The sequence below is a fragment of the Chlorocebus sabaeus genome, chromosome 6, assembly GCF_047675955.1.
Source record: "Chlorocebus sabaeus isolate Y175 chromosome 6, mChlSab1.0.hap1, whole genome shotgun sequence".
NCBI lineage: Eukaryota > Metazoa > Chordata > Mammalia > Primates > Cercopithecidae > Chlorocebus > Chlorocebus sabaeus.
Genome location: NC_132909.1, coordinates 62295692 through 62321786, shown reverse-complemented (window position 1 = coordinate 62321786; position 26095 = coordinate 62295692). Strand labels below are relative to the sequence as shown.

Genomic DNA, 26095 nt, shown 5'->3' with positions numbered 1-26095 from the left:
CTTTTACTTTTTATTTTTATTTATTTATTTTTGAGACAGAATCTCACTCTATCACCCAGGTTGGAGTGCAGTCTTGGTGCCATCTTGGCTCAGTGCAACCTCTGCCTCCTAGGCTCAAGCGATTCTCATGCCTCAGCCTCCGAAGTAGTTGGGATTATAGGTGCCCGCCACCACACCCAGCTAATTTGTTTTGTATCTTTAGTAGAGACAGAGTTTCACCATGTTGCCCAGGCTGTTCTCAAACTCCTAACCTCAAGTAATCTGTCCACCTCAGCCTCCCAGAGTGCTAGGATTACAGGCCACCACTCCTGGCCTGGCAATGATGAGTTTTAAAGAATATGCAGGGCCGGGCGCGGTGGCTCAAGCCTGTAATCCCAGCACTTTGGGAGGCCAAGACGGGCGGATCACGAGGTGAGGAGATCGAGATCATCCTGGCTAACACAGTGAAACCCCGTCTCTACTAAAAAATACAAAAAAAAAAAAAAAACTAGCCGGGCGAGGTGGCGGGCGCCTGTAGTCCCAGCTACTCGGGAGGCTGAGGCAGGAGAATGGCGTAAATCTGGGAGGCGGAGCTTGCAGTGAGCTGAGATCTGGCCACTGCACTCCAGCCTGGGCCACAGAGCGAGACTCTGCCTCAAAAAAAAAAAAAAAAGAATATGCAGGTTATTTTGTTATTTTCTTTGAGACGGAGTCTCACTCTGTCACCAGGCTGGAGTGCAGTGGCGCAATCTCCGCTCACCGCAAGCTCTGCCTCCCGGGTTCAAGTGATTCTCTTGCTTAGCCTCCCGAGTAGCTGGGGCTGCAGGCATCTGCCACCACACCTGGCGAATTTTCTGTATTTTTAGCAGAGATGGGGTTTTACCATGTTGGCCAGGCTGCTCTGGAACTCCTGACCTCGTGATCCACCCACCTCGACCTCCCAAAGTGCTGGGATTACAGGCGTGGACCACTGTACCCTGTTGGTTTTGGTGGGCATCACCTATCCTGGGCTCTAATGTAGAGAATGTTGTAGAAATCGTGTAGGTGCAGGCACAGATGTAGTTGCAGGCACAGATGTAGGTGTAGATGTAGGTGTATATTTTCTCTTGGAAATAGCAAATCACCAGCCAGGCATGGTGGCTCACGCCTGTAATCCCAGTACTTTGGGAGGCCGAGGCGGGTGGATCACGAGGTCAGGAGATAGAGACCAGCCTGGCCAACACGGTGAAACCCCACCTCTACTAAAAATATAAAAAATTAGCCGGGTGTGGTGGCGGGCGCCTGTAGTCCCAGCTACTCGGGAGGCTGAAGCAGGAGAATGGCGTGGACCCGGGAGGCGGAGCTTGTAGTGAGCCGAGATCGCGCCACTGCACTCCAGCCTGGGCGACAGAGCCAGACTCCGTCTCAACAACAACAAAAAATCGAAGCACCTTGAAACTCTACAGTTTCAAACCCAGAATTCATTACCCACTCCCATATTTTAAAAAAGCTCCTCTCCCAGTGTTCCGTATCTTGGTAAATGGTGATACCACCCCATGAGAAACAGGGTACTCTCTCCTCTTTTCACAAATGCCACAGTCTGATTATTTTTTATTTATTTATTTTGAGGCAGAGTCTTGCTCTGTCGCCCAGGCTGGAGTACAGTGTTGCGATCTTGGCTCACTGCAATCTCCGCCTCCCGGGTTCAAGTGATTCTCCTGCCTCAGCCTCCCAAGTAGCTGGGATTACAGGTGCCCACCACCACGCCTGGCTAATTGTTGTACTTTCAGTAGAAACAGGGTTTCGCCACGTTGGCCAGGCTGGTCTGGGACTCCTGACCTCTGGTGATCCACCCACCTCAGCCTGCCAAAATGCCGAGATTACAGGCGTGAGCCACCACAGCCGGCCCTGATCATTTATTTCACCCAGTTCTGACACTGTACTTCCTGAAGATCTCTCCCATCCAGCCATGTCACCCACCTCCAGGCTACAGAGAAACTGAGAGTGCCAAGGAAGTCGCCAGACTGCCTGTGGTTGGCAGAATAGCACCCCAAGGACATCCCCAGCCTAGTCCCCAGGCCTCTGAAGAGGTCACCTTAAATGACAAGAGAGTTGCGGATGGGATTAAGGATGCTGAGATGAGAGATTATCCTGATGACCCAGTTGGCCGAAGGTCAGTACGGTGTTCTCAAGAGAGGAGGCAGGAGGGTGAGAGTCAGAGAGAAGAGGCTGTGCTGCTGGATTTGAAGATGAAAGACCGGACGCCGCCACCCCACACCAGGGATGCAAGTGCTTCCAAATGCCAGAAAAGGCGGGAAATGGACTCTTCCCTGGGGTCTCTGGAAGCAGCAGCCCTGCTGGTACTTGGACTTCAGCCCAAGTGAGACTGACTTTGGACTCCAATCTTCAGGAGGAGAAGAGAATAAATGCACATTTTGTTGTTGTTGTTGTTGTTTTTGAGACAGAGTCTCATAGTCTCTCTATCGCCCAGGCTAGAGTGTAGTGGTGCGATCTCAGCTCACCGCAGCCTCAACCTTCCAGGTTCAAGAGACTCTCCTGTCTCGGCCTCCTGAGTAACTGGGATTACATGCGTGTGTCACCATACCCAGTAAATTTCTGCATTTTTAGTAGAGGTGCGGTTTTGCCATGTTGGCCAGGTCTCGAACTCCTGACCTCAAGTGATCCGTCTGCCTCGGCCTCCCAAAGTGCTGGGATTACAGACGTGAGCCACTGCACCCAGCCCAAATGTGTAGTGTTTTAAGTCACCCCATTCGTGGGCGTTTGTTACAGCAGCAACCCGATGGTAATAATGGCAACTGTCTTGGTCCATCTGCCCTGCTGTAAGAAAGTACCAGAGAGTGGTGGGTTAGAAGCAATAGTAGTTTATTTCCCACAGTCCTGGAGGGTGCAGGTCTGAGATCAGGGTGCCAGCATGGTCAGGTGCTGGTAGTGGGGGTCCTCCTGGTTGCACACTACCTGCTTCTCAGCATCTTCACATGGCAGACAGGGGCCACGGGTATCTCTCGGTCCTCTTTGATAAGGACACCAATCCCATGCGTGACAGCTCTGCTCCATGACCTCATTGCCTCCCCGAGGCCTCACCTCCTAATACCATCACCTCGAGGATGGGAATTTCAACATATGAATTAGGGGGAGACACAGGCATTCAGGCCATAGCAGGGACTGTGGGTCTTTTCCTAACCTATTTGAGCCTCAGTCTCCACATCTGAGGAATGGGGACAATGATAATCCCTCCATCATTAGATCACTGTAAAGATCCATAAGTTGTGCAACAGATGTCAGCTGGTGTGACAGGGGCTGTCATTCCGACTCTGACGGTCCTGTGGGCCCTCAGGAGGACTGGACGAGCAAGTCTGGATTGAAGAGATTCAGAGGGCGCTCGAGATGGTCAATGAAAGTGACTCGGAAAATAAACAGCTAGACAAATCGCAGGTTGGATGAAAAAATAAATATTATTGTCCTCCTCATCCTTCTTTTGGCCTTCTGGCCCGCCCTCCCTTCTCCAGGCCAAAACGCTCGGAATAATCACATACACAGGTGTAGGGTGCCTGAGGGTGTTTACTGGGACCGGAGGTCTTAGAGGCCAGGCCTGGGCTGATCACACTTTTCTGGTGATGCTTTTGGGGGTGGCAAGCTCATAGAGGCGAGGGGACGCCTGGGCCACCAGGGAGGCCGGGGAGATGGAATAGGGGTTGTGGCCCTCGTTGAGGCACTTGCGCACTTTGGGCTGGGCCAGGGAGATGATCCGGGGGCTGGCCACCACCTTCTTGGTGACATCCAGCACCGCCCAGCGAGGATCTCGGTCAGGAACACACTTGTCCGACTGAGCTTTGGGCCCTGGAGGGAGCACAAGAGAAGGACAGCACTGAAGCTCAAACCTCAAAGTTCCACATTCAGGCTGGGCATGGGGGCTCACGCCTGGAATCCCAGCACTGTGGAAGGCTGAGGCAGGCGGATCACCTGAGGTCAGAAGTTCGAGACCAGCCTGGTCAACATGATGAAACCTCACCTCTACTAAAAATACAAAAATTAGCCGAGTGTGGTGGTGCGTCTCTGTAGTCCCAGCTACTCGGGAGGTTGAGGCATGAGGATGGCTTGAACTCAGGAGGCAGAGGTTGCAGTGAGCCCCGATCGTGCCACTGCACTTCAGCCTGGGCAACAGAGCAACATGTCATCTCCAAAAAAAAAAAAAAAAGAAAGAAAAGAAAAAAAGCTGCCATGTTCAGATGGCCTACTCATCAGCACAGGAATGGAGGATGAAAATGTGGTCCACTCAGAGAGTGGAATATGACTCAGCCAAGAAAAGGAGCGAGGCTCTAGCACCAGCTACAGCATGGCTGAGCCTTGAGGACATCACGTCCCGCGAGAGGCAAGAGACACGAAAGGACACACAGTGTGTGATTCCATTTGTACGAACATCCGGGACAGGCCAATCCAGAGTTTGCAGGTGAACTGTGGATGCCAGGGGCTGGGGGATGGGAACGGGGAGTGACAGCTGATAGGGACGGGGCTGCCCTCTGAAGGCATAAAAAAGTTCTAAAATTGACTGTGGTGGTGGTTGCATAACCTTGTGACTGTACTAAAAGCCACTGAAACACATTTTTTATTTTTATTTATTTATTTATTTTGAGACAGAGTCTTGCTGTGTTGCCCAGCCTGCAGTGCAGTGTTGTGATCTCGGCTCACTGCAACCTCTGCCTCCTGGGGTCAAGCAACTCTCCTGCCTCAGCCTCCTGAGTAGCTGGGACTACAGACGTGCACCACCACACCCAGCTAATCTTTCTATTTTTAGTAGAGACGGGGTTTCACCATACTGGCCAGGCTGGTCTTGAACTCCTGACCTCAGGAGATCCGCCCACCTCAGCCTCCCAAAGGGCTAGGATTACAGGCGTGAGCCACTGCGCCTGGCCTATTTTTTTTTACTTTGTTTCATCATTTTATTTTACTTTATTACTTTATTTTATTTTGAGACACAGTCTTGCTCTGTCACCCAGGCTGAAGTACAGTGGTGGGATCTCCACTCACTGCAACCTCCGCTCCCCGGGTTCAAGCGATTCTCCTGCCTCAGCTTCCCGAGTAGCTGGGATCACAGGCACAGGACACCATGCCCAGCTAATTTTTTGTATTTTTAGTAGAGACAGGGTTTCACCATATTGGCCAGGCTGGTCTTGAACTCCTGACCTCAGGCGATCCGCCCACCTCACCCTCCCAAAGTGCTGGGATTACAGGCATGAGCCACCACGCCTGGCCCCATTTTATTTTATTTTGAGGCAGGGTCTTGCTGTGTCTCCCAGGCTGGAGCAGGATCACAGCTCACTACAGCCTCCACCCGACTTGAAACTTCTGGGTTCCAGCGATCCTCCCGCCTCAGCCTCCCAAGTAGCTGGGGCTACAGTCATGCACTGCCACACCCAGCTATGAAATCTACACTTAAAAACAGGGTGAATTGTAAAGAAAAAAATATTTCAAATGGCCACAGGCAGCCAGGCTCAATGGCACATGCCTGTCATTCCAGCACTTTTGGAGGCAGAGGCAGGAGAATCACTTGAGCCCTAGAGTTTGAGGCCAGACTGAGCAACACAGCAAGACCCCATCTCTAAAAAAACAAAAAAAAATGGCCACAGGTACCTGAAAGGGGGACTCAGGGGGCCACAGCCAAGAGAGCTCAAGTCTCCTCAGTCTGCTGCCAACCCAGGTGACCCTGGTTCCCCCTCCTGTCCACCTGCTCATGTCATGGCGGCAGGTGAGTCGGGGCAGGAGGCGTCTCCTCTCCCTGGCTGGTGTCATGTCTTTCCCCCTGGTGGCTGCTCCTCAGGCACTCATGGCCCCCTCCTCCAGGTACCCCCTCCTCACCATCTCTCCCCCACCCCTTCCTTAACAGCAGGGAGCTGCAGCAGACTGCTTGGAGACCAGGAAGGGATGTGGCCACCAAGTCTGCCACAGCAGCCGGAGCTGTCCTCCACCTTGTCTCTTGGGGCTTCGGGGCCTTGATTTCCGGGGAAGCTCCCACCTTCTTTCCAGATCCCTCTTTGCGTGGAACCTCTGTGCAAATGGATAAGGGCTACCCACTTCTTGGCAGACCAGCCCTGGCTCTGTGAAGAGGCCCCTGAGGAAAAGAGCGTAGAGTCTCTTCCACTAGGCAGGCAGAACTCCACGTGGCACACGGCTGGGCAAGGCCGCCTGAGTGGAAACTGCAGATGCAGCACTGCCTTAGACTGTCCTGCACACACCCGCGCTCACCACACACACACGTGGTGAATATAAACAACTGTACGCTAGTGCAGGTATCAGTGTTTCTCTGGCTCTTGCTTCTGCACCTTCTGGGTGGATGTTGGCTCTGCCTGGCAGATGCCCTCGGGCAGGGTAAGGGGGCCAAGCAGTGGGGCCTTGGTGGCCCTAAAGGGGCTGGGAGAACCATGCCCAGAACCTAGCCTTCTTGGAACTCCTTTGTGAGAATTTCGTAGGCATCTGGGCTTTGAAACTCTGTTGAGTTTCCAGCACTCTAGCAGCAGCGACTAAGCCCACATAGCAGGTGTGAGCACACACAGACAAACAGCACAGCCACACACCCGCTCTTACCCCCACCACATAGCAGGTGTGAGCACAGACAAACAGCACAGCCACACACCCGCTCTTACCCCCACCACATAGCAGGTGTGAGCACAAACAGCACAGCCACACACCCGCTCTTACCCCCACCACATAGCAGGTGTGAGCACACACAGAGAAACAGCACAGCCACACACCCGCTCTTACCCCCACCACATAGCAGGTGTGAGCACAAACAGCACAGCCACACACCCGCTCTTACCCCCACCACATAGCAGGTGTGAGCACACACAGAGAAACAGCACAGCCACACACCCGCTCTTACCCCCACCACAGCAGGTGTGAGCACACACAGACAAACAGCACAGCCACACACCCGCTCTTACCCCCACCACAGCAAGTGTGAGCACACACAGAGAAACAGCACAGCCACACACCCGCTCTTACCCCCACCACATAGCAGGTGTGAGCACACACAAACAGCACAGCCACACACCCGCTCTTACCCCCACCACAGCAAGTGTGAGCACACACAAAGAAATAGCACAGCCACACACCCGCTGTTATCCCCACCACACAGCAAGTGTGAGCACACACAGAGAAACAGCACAGCCACACACCCACTCTTATCCCCATCACATAGCAAGTGTGAGCACACACAGAGAAACTGCCACACACTCTTACCCCATATAGTTCAGTGCACTTGATTTGCTCGTCTGCTTCACGTTTTAAAAATGCTGGTTCCTGGCCAGGCGTGGTGGCTCACGCCTGTAATCCCAGCACCTTGGAAGGCCAAGGCAGGCAGATCACGAGGTCAGATCGAGACCATCCTGGCCAAGATGGTGAAACCCCATCTCTACTGAAAATACAAAAATTAGCCGGATGTGGTGTCCTACACCTGTAGTCCCAGCTACTCGAGAGGCTGAGACAGGAGAATCACTTGAACCTGGGAGGCAGAGGTTGCAGTGAGCCAAGATTGTGCCACTGCACTCCAGCCTGGGCAAGACAGCGAGATTCTATCTCCAAAAAAAAAAAAAAAAGTTTGTCCCTTGGCCAGGCGCGGTGGCTCACGCTTGTAATCCCAGCACTTTGGGAGGCCAAGGCGGGTGGATCATGAGGTCAGGAATTCAAGACTAGCCTAGCCAACATGGTGAAACCCCATCTCTACTAAAAATACAAAAATTAGCCAGGAGTGATGGCAGGCGCTTGTAGTCCCAGCTACTTGGGAGGCTGAGGCAGGAGAATTGCTTGAACCCGAGAGGCAGAGGTTGCAGTGAGCCAAGATCTCACCACTGCACTCCAGCCTGGGTGACAGAGCAAGACTCCATCTCAAAAAAACAAAAAAAAAAGGTGGTCCCAACTATGAGTGGGTAGAGGCCTCAACCCGCCGTCATTCTCTCACACATGCACACACACGCACACGCACATACACACACGCACACATGGATATTTATATACACATTTGAAACATGGACGGATGTATATATGCATATGTGTACCAGTGTATCGATGTCTATATTCACCGTGTATGTTTGTGGTGAGTGTGCGTGCGTGCACGTACCAGTGTATTGATGTTTATACTCACTGTGTGTGTGGTGAGCGCAAGTGTGTGCAGGATGGCATAAGGCAGTGCTGCATCAACACTCACCTGTTTCCATTCATTTCACTCATCATTTCACAAATAGCAAGGGAAAGGATGAAAATTCTTTCATGGATGAACAAACAAAGAAAAGGCCACATAGGCGAAGTTAAAACACAAGACACGGACTGGGGAGAAGTTATCGTGCAATGCGTTCAATAAAGGATTAGTAACCATCTTATATAAAGAGCTGCTCCCAATCTACAACCCCAAAACACCAGGCAACAGGAACCTGGGAAAACAATATAGAAGAGTAAACATAAATGGCCAAGCAACTTCCCTGGCAATTCACATACATTACCCTTGTCCTTGAGGAAAATGGTTATTCAATTTGTTTTAAAGGACAGGAAGGGAGTCAGGCCAACACCCATTTTAAAGTTGCCTTTGTTCCTTAGTGTGGCTCTCTGGCCCCTGCTCTGCACCCTGATTTTCTCTTCTACACCTTCTTTTCCTGCTAGAAAACCCTCTCAGACAACACCCTCTGCTTCCAGACCACACGTCCCTGTGATTTCTGCTTCTCTTTCCTGGGGGAGAGCTTCCCTCTGCCCACTCTAGGGAGAGGTATAAGATGTCCCCTGGGATTTGGACAGGACATGAGGAGGCACCTAGCCTGAGGCACCTACTTACTGGCCAAGTGAAGGAGGCGGTTATAGTCTGACGCATGTGGCTTGGGTTTCGGCATGGGGTCCCACTCTTCCAACAAGGTGGCTGGGGCCTTTGGCTTTGACAACTGGAGGATCCGTGAGCTGGGGACTGCCATTTGGGCTGCCCTGGATACCTGGGACACCTGGAAAGAGAAATAGAAGGATTACATGAAACAGTCATGATTCCTCCTGGGCTCTGGAGCAAAAGGACCCCAGGAGCAACACTAAGAGACACAAGACAGCCTGGGAAGAAGTTGGTTTTTAATGTACTCATCAAAGGATTAGTAACTATCATGTATAAAGAGCTCCTTCAAATCAATAACCAAAAAAAACCCAAAAGGGCAGAGCAAATGATACAGGAGATGAACCCTAAATGGTCAATAATCCTGTCTTTTGATCAATGTAATGTCAACAATTGTTGACAAATGTAAATTAAAACAACAAAATATCACTCCATGCTCTCAAATTTGGCAACAATGAAAAAGTCTGACATTATCAAGCCCTGGTGAGAAACTCTCATGCATTGCTGGAGGGAGAGTAAATTAGTACAGGCAGCTCAGGAAGCAATTCTCTACTAGGTTCAGCCAAACATGCGCAGGCTTGGTGACTGCCACATACAGGGACTCCTGCACCTGACCCGAAGAAGTGGGTGCAGGGATGTTCCCTGCAGCTTAGTTACCACGCACACACCCCAGAAGGAGCCGGGCGCCCGGCCGCTGGGGGCTGCACAAGCTGACTGCAGCATGTTCTCAAGAGAAGGCAACCCAGCAGTTAGACCATTTTTTCTCCATAAATCGGCACGAATTGCTCTAGAAAACAGTAATCAGAGAAGGCAAGACAGAAGTCATTTATGTTCACGAAACCACGAAACACGACCTAGGGGATAGGGTGAGCAGTGGAGCAGCGCTGGCCGAGGTGGGCCGAGGTGGGGCAGCGCTGGTCGAGGTGGGAGACCTTGCAGATGTTTCACCCAGGAACCTGGCACACTCGCTCCACGATCAATTCTCAACAGTGGCCGGCGCAGTGGCAGCACTTTGGGAGGTGGAGGTGGGAGGATCACGTAAGTTCAAGACCAGCCTGGGCAACATCGCAAGACTCCATCTCCACACACATTCTTGGCATTTTCCAGAAAACCCACAGTTCACTGACAGTGTGTTCTTTGATAATTTGCACCAGCCTAGGCAGAGACTGAGTACTGGGCAGCGCTTGGAGACCCTTAAACTGGAGCCGGTTTCCCTCCCCTCTCCTCATAGGCATTCTGTTCCCCTTCACCAGCTGGCTCCCGTACACGTGTGTAGGAGTCCGCCTGCAAAATAACTAAGGAGTAGGCAAAGGACCACTTCACACGTCTCCCACTTATGCTTGGCTGGAAGAGGAACTGGCCATTCCTGATGCCTCTGGGGAGGGAGGTAAGGAAGAGGGGCAGCTGCTGAAATGTTTTCTTCCTTAAAAGGAAAGAGGAGGCGTCCGACCCACGCCTGCCTAGATGCTCCTGTCTGTCCGTTCTTGAAGCGCTACCTGAGAGTCTGATTGTTGACTCGTCCTAACTCTGTCTGGGGCCTGCGTAGAGGCAGAGGATGAAATGAAACCACCCCCAAAGGTCACTGTGAAATTTCAGTCCCTTTCTTCTTGAAATTGCTCCCCCATAAACACCACAGACACATCTATCAGCAAAGATATCATGGTGTTTACAATTTAAGCTCCCACGCAATGATCCGTCTCCCTGCTCCCTCCCTCCTCTCTTCCCACCAGCCCGAGGCCGCCGTGCACACAGCTCTGGACCGGCTGCTGAGGTGGAGACTCCGTCCTGCCTTCAAGGAGCTCCAGGGATGGAGGCGCAGCCCCCAATCCATCCAAACCCACCGCAGAAAGCCGTCCTTGAGATCAGCGGGAAAGGGAACATGAACCGCGCCATGTTGGTATCAAGGAATCACTGTTCCCTTGTTAGTGTGACCAGTGTTACCAGGATCACGTTTTAAAATGTCCTTGTCTGTTAGAAATCCCTACTGAGGGTTCATGGGGGAGATGGTGTGACTTTCAACATTTCCCAAGTGGGGTGTGACAAACCACAGAGGAGAAGACACGACCACACACAGTGAGGGAAATGGAAGTTAATGCCACGCCAGAAACGGACAAAATGTTTAGGAATAGTCAGATGAACCAACCAACAAGCAAGCCGGCAACACAGGGTGCTGGCCAGTCGTCTGAGCTCACTCCCGCCGGGAGAACGCAAGACGGCGACCAGGACGGGGAGCGCCTGACCTGAGCTCACTCACCGCGGAACGCAAGATGGCGGCGCGAACGGGGAGCGCCTGAGCTCCCACTCCCCGTCCAGAGAACGCAAGACAGCGGCCAGGATGGAGCGCGCCTCAGCTCACTCTCCGCCTGGAGAACGCAAGATGGCGGCAACACGGAGGGCGCCTGAGCTCATTCCCTGCCTGGAGAAGACAAGATGGCGGCCAGCACGGGGCGCGCCTGAGCTCACTCACTGCCGGGAGAACGCAAGACGGCGACCAGGATAGGGAGCGCCTGAGCTCCCACTCCCCGCCCACAGAATGCAAGACAGCGGCCAGGATGGAGGGCGCCTGAGCTCATTCCCTGCCCGGAGAAGACAAGATGGCGGCTAGGACACAGAGCGCCTGAGCTCACTCCCCACCTGGCAAATGCAAGATGGCGGCCAGGATGGGGCGCACCTGAGCTCAATCCTCGCCCAGCGAATACAAGATGGCGGCCAGGATGGGGTGCGCCTGAGCTCCCACTCCCCACCAGAGAAGGCAGGATGGCAACCAAGATGGTGAGCGCCTGAGCTCAATCCCTGTCTGGAAAATGGAAGATGGCGGCCAGGTTGAGACGCACCTGGGCTCAATCTTCGCCTGAAGAAGGCAAGATGGCGGCCAGGACGGGGCGCGCCTGGGCTCCCACTTCCCGCCCAGAGAAGGCAAGATGGCGGCCAGGACGGGGCGCGCCTGAGCTCCCACTTCCCGCCCAGAGAAGGCAAGATGGCGGCCAGGACGGGGCGCGCCTGAGCTCCCACTTCCCGCCCAGAGAAGGCAAGATGGCGGCCAGGACGGGGCGCGCCTGAGCTCCCACTTCCCGCCCAGAGAAGGCAAGATGGCGGCCAGGACGGGGCGCGCCTGAGCTCCCACTTCCCGCCCAGAGAAGGCAAGATGGCGGCCAGGACGGGGCGCGCCTGAGCTCCCACTTCCCGCCCAGAGAAGGCAGGATGGCGGCCAGGACGGGGCGCGCCTGAGCTCCCACTTCCCGCCTGAAGAAGGCAAGATGGCGGCCAGGACGGGGCACGCCTGGGCTCACTCCCAGCCCGGAGAAGGCGGGATGGCGCCGCCACTTTGGACAACCCTTGGTCAGGTTTTTAAAAGTTAGATGTGCCCAGTAACTGAGAAATCCCGATTCTTACAGCTTCACAAAAAGCCGCATACAGGTGTTCGTGGCAGCTTTATGGTAACAGCCGCGAACTGGACGCCACCCAAATTCCCTTCAGTGGGCGCCTGGATGGGCACATTGATGACAAGCAATAAACTACCGACCCACGCAATTGTCACATGCACGGCGGGGGCGGCGGAAGCCGGGTCAAGTCCGCGGGGTTCCTTCTCTGCGACTTTTGGGAAAAGCAAAAGGTGCAGGGGGAGAGCAGGTCAGCGGCTGCCAGCGGCCGGGTGTCCGGCCTGAGCTGGGGAAGAGGTGAGAGTCTCCATGCGAAGTGGACTGAGCGCTTTCTGAACACCTGAGATAAGATTGTTCTAATCCCCCAGTGTGAGCTGGAAGCTCTGGGATCCAGCCCGGGCTGAAACGCAGGGAAGGACGACCCCGGGCAAATCCGAAGACAGGGAGCGATCAACACAAAGCTGCTCCCAAACCAAGGTCGCCGCCTGTGCCGCTTCCCTCCTCCCCCGGCTCCCAGAGGCAAAGCCTCTTTCCTCTGCCGGGTCCCTCCCGCCCTGCGTGGGTGAGTCGCGGGGTCACGGGGCACCCACCTCAGACATGGGCACGCTCCAGATGTTGTTACGAATCTTTGGGGCGGCCAGTTCCTTCAGGCGACTCGTCGCTCGGTATTCCAGGCAGGACCGAGGAATGGGCCAGACAGGAGTCGTCCTGGGGGAGGTCCCCATTTTAGACCAGCAGCTCGGCCCAGGGAGGGGTGTGTGTGTGTGTCTGTCTTTCCCAGGTGTGTCTGTCTGTCTGTCTGTCTGTCTGTCTGTCTTTCCTAGCTCCTCTGTTTCTGGGGAAGTGGTGGGTTTTGAAAGCATCTCCAAGCAGGGATTCATAGAGTTCTCAAGCACAGAGCTACCGTCTCCCAGGACTGTCTCTGCTCAGTGTGCAACGTCCACCCTCAGGCCCAGGCCTTCCCCCATTCCCTTCTGGGATGGCAGCTCCTCCCAGGCCTTCTCCACACACCCCCATCATCAAGAGCCTGGGGTGAGGACTTGGACCCAAGGGAAGAAAGTGTGTGTCCTGAGGTTGTCATGCAAAGCTGGGGAAAGCGAAGTACAGCTGAGCTCGCAGGGCTGCACCTTCTAAAATCAGGTCTCAGCTATGCCTCTGCCCGGAAATAAAGCCACATTTCATTGATTCTAAGATAGGGTCTCCACACTGGTACAGGTCTGAGGTTGGGATGCAGCTTACGAGTGCTGCCAGCCAGATGGCGGAAGTGTCATGGCCACATCTGGCTGCCTCTGTGTGTGCTCAGATGTAGCTGTTCACGTGATGTGCACTGCTGCTTCTACAGGAGTTAAGTTTAATTGCAATTTAAATTGTCTTCAGGTTACAATATGATTTGGCGTTAAAAAGTGCACAGATACCGGTGTGGAACAGTGTGTGCAACACCCACATCATCGTCTCTGTGTCAGAAGTGGTTCAAAACCGTTGGACACACTTCTGCTGTCTCCTTCAGCTGTGCTTTCCTTCATACACTGCATAAAGATGGGTAACGATATGTTGTGTCGAAATAACTCAGTATCACTTTTAACAAGCACGGGGGCTCTAAATGATAAAGAATTTTGTACATAAAATAATATGTCTTACAATTTCTACCTTTTTCGAGTAAACAAAATACAGTCACAATGGTGGTAACAACATCTGAGCACGCACTGTGTCAGGCACTGTGTAAAGCCCCTTTCACGGGTGACCTCCACCACCAGCATTCCACAGCTGGCAACGCGGTTGCAAAGGGCCCAGCAGCCTGCTGGGGACATGGGCTGGGAAGCGGGCCAGCCCCATCTGAACACACGCTGTCTAGAGCTAGGACCTGGACCCTTCCCCACGCCGCATCCTGTCAGGGGAGAATAAGGCATTTCTGCCAAACTCTGCCCAGTCCTCCTCCCCTCCTTCCCGAACCTGTTGTTGTTGTAATATTCCAGGTAGAATCTTCTGGGCCGAGACAGTTCCTCCACTCGGCGGGACACTGCTACGCAAAACGGGAAACGAGTTGGTGAACCCCGGCGTAAACACCCTACAGTTCCCAGGGGCTTCTGCATGCGGAATTCAGCTTTTCATGAGCTTGGGCAGGAGGCCGAATTGGAAAAACTATGGGCAGAGACAGCTGGGGACCAGACACCCTGCAGAGAGAAGACTTGCTGTCCCTGATTTAGGGACAATGGGCTCAGAGGCCTGAAGGTCCTTGCTCGGACACGGGATGGGAGTGGCAGGGCTGGAATGGCAGCTCAGCCCCGTGGCTCCTCAATGGGGCTCAGTACAGATCTGGGAAAATGGGTTTTGTTCTGAAGTTAGTATGAGCCTGGGGTTTCCAGGGGCCTAGTGATGACTGTGGGTCTAAAGTCAGGAACAGTGCAGGAGAGAACTGGACTGTTATTCTCTTCTATGGGGAACTCTCGAAGTGTCTCATTTGAAGGTATCTATGATACCTTAATACCAAATTCCTCTCAAGAAAAGCATGGAAATCATTGTGGAAGGGAAAGCAGGGGGTCTTCTTGTAAATTCTTGCCCCGATTTGGCCCTGTCCTGGAGCGTGTTCCCCACAACCCTCACCCCCAGGACCAGTCTCAGCTCAGGCTCCTCAGGGGACAGACTCCAGTGGAGAGGACAGAGGCTCCCAGGATATGAGGCAAGGGAGTATCTGGATGGGGTGGGGCAGGTTCCCTGGAGGCCAGCAGCTGGAGGCAGGGGTCTCAGCAGGCACGGGCTCCACCTACCGGGCACTGTGATGGTGAGGGTGGTGTCCTCAAGGAACCGCTCGGTCCAGTACACAGAGGGCCTGGAATAAGTGAGCAGCTCAGGGCAAGGGAGGCAGAGAGCCCTGGCCCTGCCCAGAAACAAGCCTGGGTCTCTGCCGGGAGGGTGGCCAAGGAGGGGTGTGGAGTTGCTAGAAGAGGGGGTAGGCCAGAGAAGGACAGGGAGGGGGCCACCGGGACGTGTGGATTGTTGTGAGCAAGGCTGATGTCCAGAGAGGGAGGTAGCTGGGGGAAAAGCATGGCTAAGAAGAGGGCCCAGGGCCATCTTCTGGGAGCAGATCCAGGTCACAGCCGATTGCCTGAGTCCAAAGCACAAGGGTAGAGAGCCCCACATCTGAGGAGCCCTCCCCATCCTCCTCCCTAGAGAGAAGAGGGTGGCTCGAGTGGAGGGGCTCCCCGGAACCTGACACGTGTCCCCGGCATAGGCAGATGGAGGAGACAGCCCTGGACTTACCAGTAGAGACAGAACCGTAAGCTCATCTCGCATGGGAAAATCCAGGCATACCCCTTACCACAGCATCCCTTCCTGCGAGGAGACAGGGTCCGAGCCCCCACTGCCTTTTGCCCTGGGTCTCCCGTTTGCTCCCAAACTCCTCTCTCTCCTTTGGCCACCGCCCAGAGGGCCACCGAGGGCCGCAGTTCCCTAGCCAGGCCCGGCGTCTGGCCACCTCCTTAACTGGCCAACCCCATCTACCCTGAGTTTGCTGGATGTGGTGGCGGTTGTGGGAGGGGAGCCGAGCAGTGGGGACAGGAGGAGCCTGGGAAGGGTGCAGAGGAAGCCCCAGCCCCCACGAGGCCATGGTTGGTCTGGCCTGTCCTCACCTGTCTTTCAGGACTTGCCAGTTTATCTTGGGCTCTGCCAGCTCCATGAGCCTCCGCCGCCTCGTCTTCCTCCTTGCTTTGGCCATGACGGTGCAGGGGAGCTTCTGGCTGATGGACAGCCGGCTTTGGGAGAATTCCATGTTGAAGTTGGAGCTGCTCTCTCGCCCCGACGCGTTTGGGGGCCCAGAGAAGCGTGGGTCTTGCTCGAGCGCCCTGCCCACCCGCCTCTCCTTTCCCGAGAAGGGTCTCTGGGGGAGGACTTTGGCACCAAGAAGGCCTGGACCAAACCGCAGCTCCACTGCTGGCTGGAATGGAAGACCCTGGCCAGGTCACCCGGCTTCCCAGGCCCTCAGCCGCCTCCTCTGTGAATTGGAGATGAGACCAGCTCCCACCCGGTGGGGCTGTTTCAGTGAGTTCTAAGGTAATGTTTGCGCATCTCACAAACATTTATCAAGTACCTACTGTATGCCAGGCCCCAGAAGGGCCACCAGCCTCTAAAGAGAGCAGCGCCTGCCTCCCAGAAAGCTCACAGATTGCGGGAGGGACACAGGCAGCAGGCGAAGATGCCAAATGTCAGGACGTCTGCCCTGTCACAGCTCTTGGCTCCCGTGTCCTCCCCGAGAGCCCCTCACACTCCTGCCGTTTCCCCTGCAGGCTAGCACGGCCCGGTGAGGACAGGGCTGCTGCTTTGTTCTTGGGCGGCACAAGTCCCTAGGCAGGACGGAGACCACGGTGAGAAGGACGCAGGCTGGGCGTGGGCGTGGGCCGGGACCACACTCTGCAGGGAGGGCGGGAGCCAAGTTCCAGAGGTATGTAGAGTGCGCGCCTTGCCGGGGACACTCGGGCAACTTGCCCAGAATCACTGCCCCCAGTGCCGATTCGCTGAAGCGTTCGTTCGCCCAGAACGTGTTCCTCCCGACCATTTAAAACGTTTTAGCCACGTGTGGTGCTTAGAATTGTTTCAGCTTTTGAGTTGGGAGGCTTTTTTTTTCCCCATTTCTTTTTCTCGCTGTCTGACTTGAAGTCATCACTTGTTAAACTGAACTCTGGACACCTGAACTCAGTCTGCCTGACTCCAAACTCAGCGCTGTTTACTCCACCTCCTGCCACTGGCTAGGGGAGCGTGTGCTGGGGTTTGCCTCAGGGCCCAGTGAGGGGTGCTGGCCACCAGCTGACCAGGCCCACACCTAGGCTGACTCGGCAGCCTGGGCCCCTCGGCGAGCCAGGCCAGTGGCCGGGAACAACCCTTTCGCACGCCCAGGGGCCTGCACCCAGGGGGCTGCTGCCCTCCCCCAGCTGCCAGAGGCTGAGCCCTACCCCACCGCGCCCGGGCAGGGCCGCTCCGCGGTGCCCACCTGATTTCAGGAATGTCCTCCTCTAAATCCTTGTCCAGAACTCTCTCCAACTCAGAGAGTGCCTCTTTGGGATCCAGGGTCTCCAATAACTCCTCCCCGGCCACCTCCTCGGGGGGAAGCTCCTCTTCCGGGTCCTCTGGTCCCAGCTCCGCATTGTCCGGGTCCTGGTGTTCGGGGTCTGTGACCCGCCGGCTCTCGTACACAGAGCTCTGGAGGCCACGGGGGTCACCGCTGAGCTCCCTTTCTGACCTGCCTTCAGCCTCAGAGCTGGGCTGGTTCCCGAGTGACCTTCGCCTGCTCTCCCCCATGTACAGGTCCCTTCCCAGCCCCCGCGGCCTCACTCCCTCAGCACCCAAATGTGTCTGTGGTGGCCACGGCAACAGGAGAGTGTCCCCTACATTCCCCACTGTCCACATTCTAACCCCTGCGCTGTCTACAATGCCGGTCACCTGGGCTTGTGCTGGCACCAGGACTCAGTCCTGGCAGTCATGGCTCACAGGAACCTCCCAGGATTGGTTTAGGAAGGAGGCCTGAGGGGAACCTGCAGGGGTTATCTAGATATGGCTTCCCTCTCTTAAAAGGAGACACAAGCCAGGCGCGGTGGCTCAAGCCTGTAATCCCAGCACTTTGGGAGGCCAAGACGGGCGGATCACGAGGTCAGGAGATCGAGACCATCCTGGCTAACATGGTGAAACCCCGTCTCTACTAAAAATAGAAAAAAAAAACTAGCCGGGCGAGGTGGTGGGCGCCTGTGGTCCCAGCTACTCGGGAGGCTGAGGCAGGAGAATGGCCTGAACCCGGGAGGCGGAGCTTGCAGTGAGCTGAGATCCGGCCACCGCACTCCAGCCTGGGAGACAGAGCGAGACTCCGTCTCAAAAAAAAAAAAAAAAGGAAACACAAGGAAGAGACCGCGTCTCCCGTTCCTGTCACTGCTGGGCCCGTCTGTAATGTCCAGAGCCCAGGCAGCCTCCTTGTGACCATGAGGCCTGCCAGCCTGAGGGCAGATGGACTGAAAAGTGGGTCTTTGATGCCCTTGTCGAGCCTCTGAACTTAGCAACCCTGGAATCCACCCTGTGTCCAGGCTTCTCGTTACTTGAAACAATCAGTGTCCTCAGTACTAAGTGGTTTTGGCGAAGTTTCCAATCCGCAGCAGCTAGAACTGCACCCTCAGGGATACAGACCCTTCCAGCTCCAACATCTCCTAAGAAATAACTTCAAACTAGGCTGTTCCGATTCTCACGACAAAATCATGGTTATAACTGGAGTGTTCCCCAGGCTGCAGCCTTCGGGACCTCCTTGCAGCTCGTCAAAGGAGCTGAATTTCCCGCCTCTGCCACACCGTGCCCCACACAGCCTTTCCCCCTCCGTACCCCTCTAGCCTTTTCCCCTCTGTGCTGTGCCCCACCCAGCCTTTCCCTCTCCGTGCCCCCCTACCCTTTCCCTCTGTGTGCCCCACCCAGCCTTTCCCCCTCTGTGCCCCCCTAGCCTTTCCCCCTCCGTGCCCCACACAGCCTTTCCCCCTCCGTGCCCCACCCAGCCTTTCCCCCTCTGTGCTGTGCCCCACCCAGCCTTTCCCCCTCTGTGCTGTGCCCCACCCAGCCTTTCCCCTGTGCCTCTGCCCAGCACTTCCCCCTTCTGTACTTGGTGATTTTCTACTCATCATTGAAGACTCAAGCCTGTCGGTCCCCCATGCAGGGAGAGTCCCTGACCATCCCTCCCCTTTCTGGGCTGCCAGGCCTAAGACCCCCACTCCCACCCAGTGCTAGCCCACCCCAGAGTCCTGCTGTGTCCCTCACCCCTGCCACCAGTGTGGGGCCAGCCGTCCGGGCATGGTGACCACTTGGCACACAAGAGACCCAGTTCATGAACACACGCAAAGCCCTCTCCAGCTCTCTATCACATCGCAAAGCTCTCTCCAGCTCCCCGTCCCATCACAAAGCCCTCTCCAGCTCCCCGTCCCATCGCAAAGCCCTCTCCAGCTCCCCGTCCCATTGCAAAGCCCTCTCCAGCTCTCTATCCCATTCGCAAAGCCCTCTCCAGCTTCCTGTCCCATCTCCCGGATGCTCTGCTCCCAGACGCAGCCGCGCCATCACCTCTGTTGGGAAAGGGGTCTCTCGGAGGACTCCAGGCAGAAAGGCCCCTGGGAGGGTCTGGTCCCATCCAGGAGGCCGTGGGAAAACCCCTTTCTTGGCCTGAAGTTTCCTAAACCCTCACCTTGCACTCAGTGACTTATTTTTCTCTCTTAAGTTAAACCTGACCAAGATCTGTGGGTGCCTTTCACAAAGAGATGAGTTCGGCATTGTTGCCGCTGGAGGGCCTGTGGCCACTGCGGTTTCCAGGAGTCCTCGTTCAGAGCGCCGCACCCAAGGCTGCTCCCTAAACCTGCGCCAGTGACACATGGTTAAGGATCTGGCAACCTCCAGCTCACAGCACACCCCGAGCACACAGGCTGCAGCGCGTTTGGCCCTCACGGCAGCCCGTGGTGGAGAGGAGACGCAGATGAGCGCTCCAGGGTCATGGGAAACTCCCAGGGCCACACGGCTGGAGGAGCTGCACCCGGCACCTTCTCGGTGGAGTCAGGGCTGATGTCTCTACAGCAGGAGCCAGAGGAGCCCAGGAGTGGATGGGGACATCGGAACTCCACCCGCCCTCAGGGGAGAGTTGGAGGGTCCCTGTCTGCTCCCACGTCCTGTGGAAAAGCAAGATGTTCACAGCCACAGTGCTTGATTTCTGGATGTCCTGTGATGCTGCTTTGAGCAGAAAATAGAGGGGGACGGGGACCAGGCTGTGGGGAGTGTGGGGTTCTGACTGCCCGGACCTGGGGCGTCCGTCTGGCAGAAAATAAACCAGGTCCCTACTGTGTTCCTCTCTGCTGCGGCCGCCTTAACACATACCACAAGCAGAGGCTCCAGCAACACTGAGCGATCACCTGGCCGTCGTGGGCTCAGCAGCCCAACAGGGATCTCACTGGACTCAAGCCACGGTGTGGGCAGGGCTGGCTCCTGGAGCCTCCGGGGGGGGCTCGTCTCCTGCTCATTTGGTGGCTACAGAAGTCAGTGCCTTGTGGTCGTAGGACTGAGATCTGTGTTCTTGCCGTGTGTGTGAGCTGGGGGCCTTTCCCAGCACCCAGAGACCGCTGCTCTTCTCAGTCCTGGCCCCTCGCTCCATTTTCAAAGCCAGCAATGGCCAGTCAAACCCCTCACGGCCGGGCGCGGTGGCTCAAGCTTGTAATCCCAGCACTTTGGGAGGCCGAGACGGGCGGATCACGAGGTCAGGAGATCAAGACCATCCTGGCTAACACGGTGAACCCCCGTCTCTACTAAAAAATACAAAAACCTAGCCGGGCGAGGTGGCGGCGCCTGTAGTCCCAGCTACTCGGGAGGCTGAGGCAGGAGAATGGCGTGAACCGAAGAGGCGGAGCTTGCAGTGAGCTGAGATCCGGCCACTGCACTCCAGCCTGGGCAAGAGAGCGAGACTCTGTCTCAAAAAAAAAAAAAGAAAACAAAACAAAACAAAAAAAAACCCTCACACGTGGATGCTCCACTGGCACTCATCTCTGAGCAGGGCTGGGAAACCCGCTTGGTTATTACGGAAACAGGTGATTGAAGGAGGTCTGCCTGGATAAGCCAGGTGCTCTGACCCTCCAAGTCTGACCAGGTCTGGAACCCCAGTCCCACCAGCAAAGTCCGTTTTGCCACATGAAATACTGTGACACTCCCAGTGTCAAAGTCAAGCAGATAGAGACGCATTTTTACGTAAAACGTTTTGTTTGGGAAAATACATAAAAACAACTGCAATTTGGGGCATGCACACAGGACGGGCGGTCTTTGGTAGATCTGCAGCGCAAACAGGAGGGGCTTTTACTAGAAGGAGCAATGTTGTGTATCATTTCAAAAGAAAGCTCGCTGGAACTGGTGAAGTTTTGGGAGCTGGTGAGCCCTGACTGAGAGGGAGGTGGGGGCAGAAGGCATTTTCATGTCATTGAGGTCACTTCAGCAGCTCCCAGGTCAAACTGGCTTTCAGTTCACAGCAGGCCATTTTGGGCGCTGGCCTATGATGCAATCCTGGGCAGGCGCGTGCGTCCGAGTGCTTTTTCCCTGGTCTCCCGACTGTCGTCGTGTTGGGTAACTCCCATCCATATCATCACTTTCACACCAGGTCCCAGGGACGAGGATGTGGACACCGTTGGGGGTCACTATTCCTTCTGTCACACCTACCTCATACCAGACACAAAATCAGTCCTCAGTGGATATGGGATGTGAGTGCGGAAACAAAACTTTAAAACTTACGGAAAAAAGTGAATGTGACCATGCTTTTGCCCTCCAGGTAGGGAAGGATTTTTTTAACAAGACATGTAGACTGCTAATCATCCATGACCAATAAGTCAGCCATGTAAAACTGAAGCCTGATGTTCAGGACTCCTCAAAAACATGGAAACAGAAGCCACGAATGGGAGGGCGGCGTTTGTCATGTCTATAACTGATTAGTATCCGGCATAAATAAATAGCTCTTAGAAATCAATAATAGATGGGTGCTGGGCGCGGTGGCTCAGGCCTGTAATCCCAGCACTTTGGGAGGCCAAGGCGGGCGGATCACAAGGCCAAGAGATCGAGACCATCCTAGCCAACATGGTGAACCCCGTCTCTCCTAAAACTACAAAAAGTTAGCTGGGTGTGGTGGTGCGTACCTGTAATCTCAGCTACTTAGGAGGCTGAGGTAGGAGAATCGCTTGAACCCAGGAGGCGGAGTTTGCAGTGAGCCGAGATCACACTACTGAACTCTAGCCTGGGTGACAGAGTGAGACTCCTCTCCAAAAAAAAAAAAAAAAAAGGAAAGAGCAGAACCGCAGTGATAAGCAGATGTAGGAGGTGGAGCAGAACCGCGGTGATGAGCAGATGTAGGAGGTGGAGCAGAACCACGGTGATGTAGGAGGTGAAGCAGAACCATGGTGATGAGCTGATTTAGGAGGTGGAGGAGAACCGTTGTGATGAGCAGATGTAGGAGGTGGAGCAGAACCGCAGCGATGAGCAGATGTAGGAGGTGGAGCAGAACCGCGGTGACGAGCAGATGTAGGAGGTGGAGGAGAACCACAGTGACGAGCAGATGTAGGAGGTGGAGGAGAACCTTAGTGATTGATAAGCAGACGTAGGAGGTGGAGCAGAACCATGGAGATAAGCAGATGTAGGAGGTGGAGGAGAACCGCGGGGATGAGCAGATGTAGGAGGTGGAGGAGAACCACAGTGACGAGCAGATGTAGGAGGTGGAGGAGAACCATTGTGATGAGCAGATGTAGGAGGTGGAGCAGAACCTTAGTGATTGATAAGCAGATGTAGGAGGTGGGGCAGAACCATGGAGATAAGCAGATGTAGGAGGTGGAGGAGAACCGCGGGGATGAGCAGATGTAGGAGGTGGAGGAGAACCGTGGTGATGAGCAGATGTAGGAGGTGGAGCAGAACCACGGGGATGAGCAGATGTAGGAGGTGGAGGAGAACCGTGGTGATGAGCAGATGTAGGACGTGGAGGAGAACTGCAGTGATTGATGAGCAGATGTAGGAGGTGGAGCAGAACCATGGTGATGAGCAGATGTAGGAGGTGGAGGAGAACCATGGTGATGAGCAGATGTAGGAGGTGGAGCAGAACCGCGGTAATGAACAGATGTAGGAGGTGGAGGAGAACTGTGGGGATGAGCAGATGTAGGAGGTGGAGGAGAACGGCGGTGATTGATGAGCAGATGTAGGATGTGGAGCAGAACCATGGTGATGAGCAAATGGAGGTGGAGGAGAACCGTGATTGATGAGCAGATGTAGGAAGTGGAGGAGAACCGCGGTGATGAGCAGATGCAGGAGGTGGAGGAGAACCGCGGTGATGAGCAGATGTAGAAGGTGGAGGAGAACCGCGGTGATGAGCAGATGTAGGAGGTGGAGGAGAACTGCGGTGATTGATGAGCAGATGTAGGAGGTGGAGGAGAACCTCGGAGATGAGCAGATGTAGGAGGTGGGGCAGAACCGCAGTGATGAGCAGTTGTAGGAGGTGGAGTAGAACTCTAGTAACAAGCTGATGTAGGAGGTGGAGCAGAACCATGGTGATGAGCAGTTGTAGGAGGTGGAGCAGAACCATGGTGATGAGCAGATGTAGGAGGTGGAGGAGAACCGCAGTGATTGATGAGCAAATGTAGGAGGTGGAGCAGAACCGCGGAGATGAGCAGATGTAGGAGGTGGAGCAGAACCATGGTGATGAGCAGTTGTAGGAGGTGGAGGAGAACCACGGTGATGAGCAGATGTAGGAGGTGGAGCAGAACCGCGGAGATGAGCAGATGTAGGAGGTGGAGCAGAACCATGGTGATGAGCAGATGTAGAAGGTGGAGGAGAACCACGGTGATGAGCAGATGTAGGAGGTGGAGCAGAACCGTGGTGATGAGCAGATGTAGGAGGTGGAGGAGAACCGCAGTGATTGATGAGCAGATGTAGGAGGTGGAGCAGAACCGCGGTGATGAGCAGATGTAGGAGGTGGAGGAGAACCGTGGAGATGAGCAGATGTAGGAGGTGGAGCAGAACCATGGTGATGAGCAGTTGTAGGAGGTGGAGTAGAACTCTAGTGACAAGCAGATGTAGGAGGTGGAGCAGAACGGTGGTGCTGAGCAGACAATGAGCTGATGTGGGAGGTGTTGCTGTTGCTGGGGCTGTGGCAGGAAGTCGTTAATCCCATTCTTATTCTCCGGCTGGGGAATGAGCTCATAGTTGTATCTGAATGGGTAATGAATGGATGGATGGAAATAATTATTATTCACCTAATTTTATGTCCCTAAGGTCCTTGCAAAAGAAAAGGAGAGAGGAGAGAGAGGAGAAAGGGGAAGAAGTTGCAGTCAAATTCCGTCTTGCCAGTCTCTAAAACCGCGATTCATTTTGAAACTACTCCACATTAAGCCTACAGAGGGAAGGCATGGCTGATTCTGCTGAGCTCCTATCACACCTGTGGCAGCACAGCACATTTCGGTCCACAACAGTTGTGTATGATTGTGACGGGGCTGACAAAGTCCTATTGCCTAGTGAGGTCACGCCCTGGCGCAGAACGCAGAACCACGGGGAGTGACGAATGCCCGCCGTCAGCTGCTGGCTGGGCTGCCTGTCATGCAGTAACACACAACAGAAGCGCACCCGTCTCCTGTTCCCAGTGACCACCCCGTGGTCAGAGCCACCCAGGTGTGGCTGTGGCCGCCGGCGCTTCTACTTCAGAATGGAGACCCCCTGCTGCCTGGCTCCCTCCCCAGGCCCGCCAGGCTGATCCCCTCCCCTGTCCCTCTCTCACGCCTGCTCTCATAGCCACAGCAGCTCAGTGTGGGGCTCAGTAACCCCCTCCCAATTCAGGGGCATGACTCCTTCCAGATTCACCTTAAATATCATCTCCTCTGGCTGGGCACGGTGGCTCAAGCCTGTAATCCCAGCACTTTGGGAGGCCGAGACGGGTGGATCACGAGGTCAGGAGATTGAGACCATCCTGGCTAACACGGTGAAACCCCCTCTCTACTAAAAAATACAAAAAACTAGCCGGGCGTGGTGGTGGGCACCTGTAGTCCCAGCTACTCGGGAGGCTGAGGCAGGAGAATGGTGTGAACCCGGGAGGCGGAGCTTGCAGTGAGCTGAAATCCGGCCACTGCATTCCAGCCTGGGCGACAGAGCAAGACTCTTTCTCAAAAAAAACAAAAAAAAAAAACAAAAAAAAAATATCATCTCCTCCAAAAAGCCTTCCCCAATCACCTCGTCTACAGCAGGGCTTCCTCATTTTTCTACCTAAATCTATGGGGAGTTTGTCTGCTTAGTCGCATTTATCATGATCTTGCTGTGTTGCCTTTTTACATATTTATTGTCTTTTTTATCTCATTAGCCTATGTGCTCCGGTAGGGTGGAGACTGTGATTATCTTGCTCATGCCTGAACTTCCAGCAGCATGCAGAACAGAACTTATTTCTTTTTTTATTTTTATTTTTGAGATGGAGTTTCGCTCTTGTTGCCCAGGCTGGAGTGCAGTGGTGTGATCTCGGCTCGCTGCAACCTCAGCCTCCCAGGTTCAAGCGTGTCTCCTACCTCAGCCTCCGGAGTAGCTGGGATTACAGGCATGCGCCACCATGCCTGACTAATTTTGTATTTTCAGTAGAGATGGGATTTCTCCATGTTGGTCAGGCTGGTCTTGAACTCCCGTCCTCAGGTGATCCACCCGCCTCGGCTTCCCAAAGTGTAAAACAGAATTTCAACAAGCCTCGTGAGTGAGTGACGGCCGGCGGTACCCGGGGAGGAGGCAGCAATACCACGTGTGACCACCAGATGCCGTCCCAGTCAAGGGCAGTTGGTCTCTCCTCGCCGGGATTAGCACTGGACCGAGGACTGAACAGCAAGAATCAAATCATCCCCCGCAGTCTGTCCTGCGAGGCGGCTTTCCCTATAACCACCCTCACTTCACCAAGGAGAAAAGGAGCTCAGAGAGGCAGCGCTTTGGCCCGGGACTGCACCGGGTACCAACCCAGGTCAGCTCCTGCAGAACCCAAAGCATTCGCTGCCTCCTCCCTCTGGGTAGTTCGGTGGTGAGGAACGAGAACAGCCTTGGTCACAGCTGAGGAGAAATCCCACAGATGCCACTGGACGAGGGTGACGGGTGGGACCGGGCTCTCCCCTGGGTGCAGGCACAACTGTCTCGTCCCTCACACAGTGACCCGCGGTGCCGCCCCCAATTCACAGCGTGTTTCCCAAAGGAGGGACTCAGAGCAATGTCTTCGAGGTGCCTTCCAGCGACACGAGGCCCAGACTACAGAACACCAAATGCTGTGATAAGAAATTACTTCCTTTTTCCTTCAAGGCCAGTCCCGGCTCCCTCAAGAGGAAAGTCCCAGCTTGGTGCTAATAAAAGTTCA

The 26095-nt window shown here is 54.8% G+C and overlaps 1 protein-coding gene across 2 annotated transcripts; it reads right to left on the bottom strand.

Moving 5' to 3' along the window:
• Positions 1–642: 642 nt before the first annotated feature.
• On the bottom strand, positions 643–17887 carry SPMAP2 (sperm microtubule associated protein 2). 2 transcript variants are annotated; one of them, XM_007994496.3, is made up of 9 exons: positions 17195–17887; positions 15840–15962; positions 15472–15543; positions 14979–15040; positions 14164–14233; positions 12804–12921; positions 8795–8954; positions 3672–3816; positions 643–3637 (listed from the first exon to the last, which is right to left on the bottom strand). In XM_007994496.3, the coding sequence occupies exons 1-9, from the start codon at positions 17608–17610 to the stop codon at positions 3556–3558; spliced, it is 1248 nt and encodes a 415-aa protein (XP_007992687.3). In that variant the 5' UTR covers positions 17611–17887; the 3' UTR covers positions 643–3555. The 2 variants fall into 2 exon arrangements, 1 of the variants encoding a protein (XP_007992687.3); XR_012093292.1 differs by lacking the exons at positions 643–3637; positions 3672–3816; positions 12804–12921; ... (3 more) ...; positions 15840–15962; positions 17195–17887 and adding an exon at positions 11088–11659 and having other exon boundaries at positions 8844–8954.
• Between the last annotated feature and the right edge of the window lie 8208 nt (positions 17888–26095).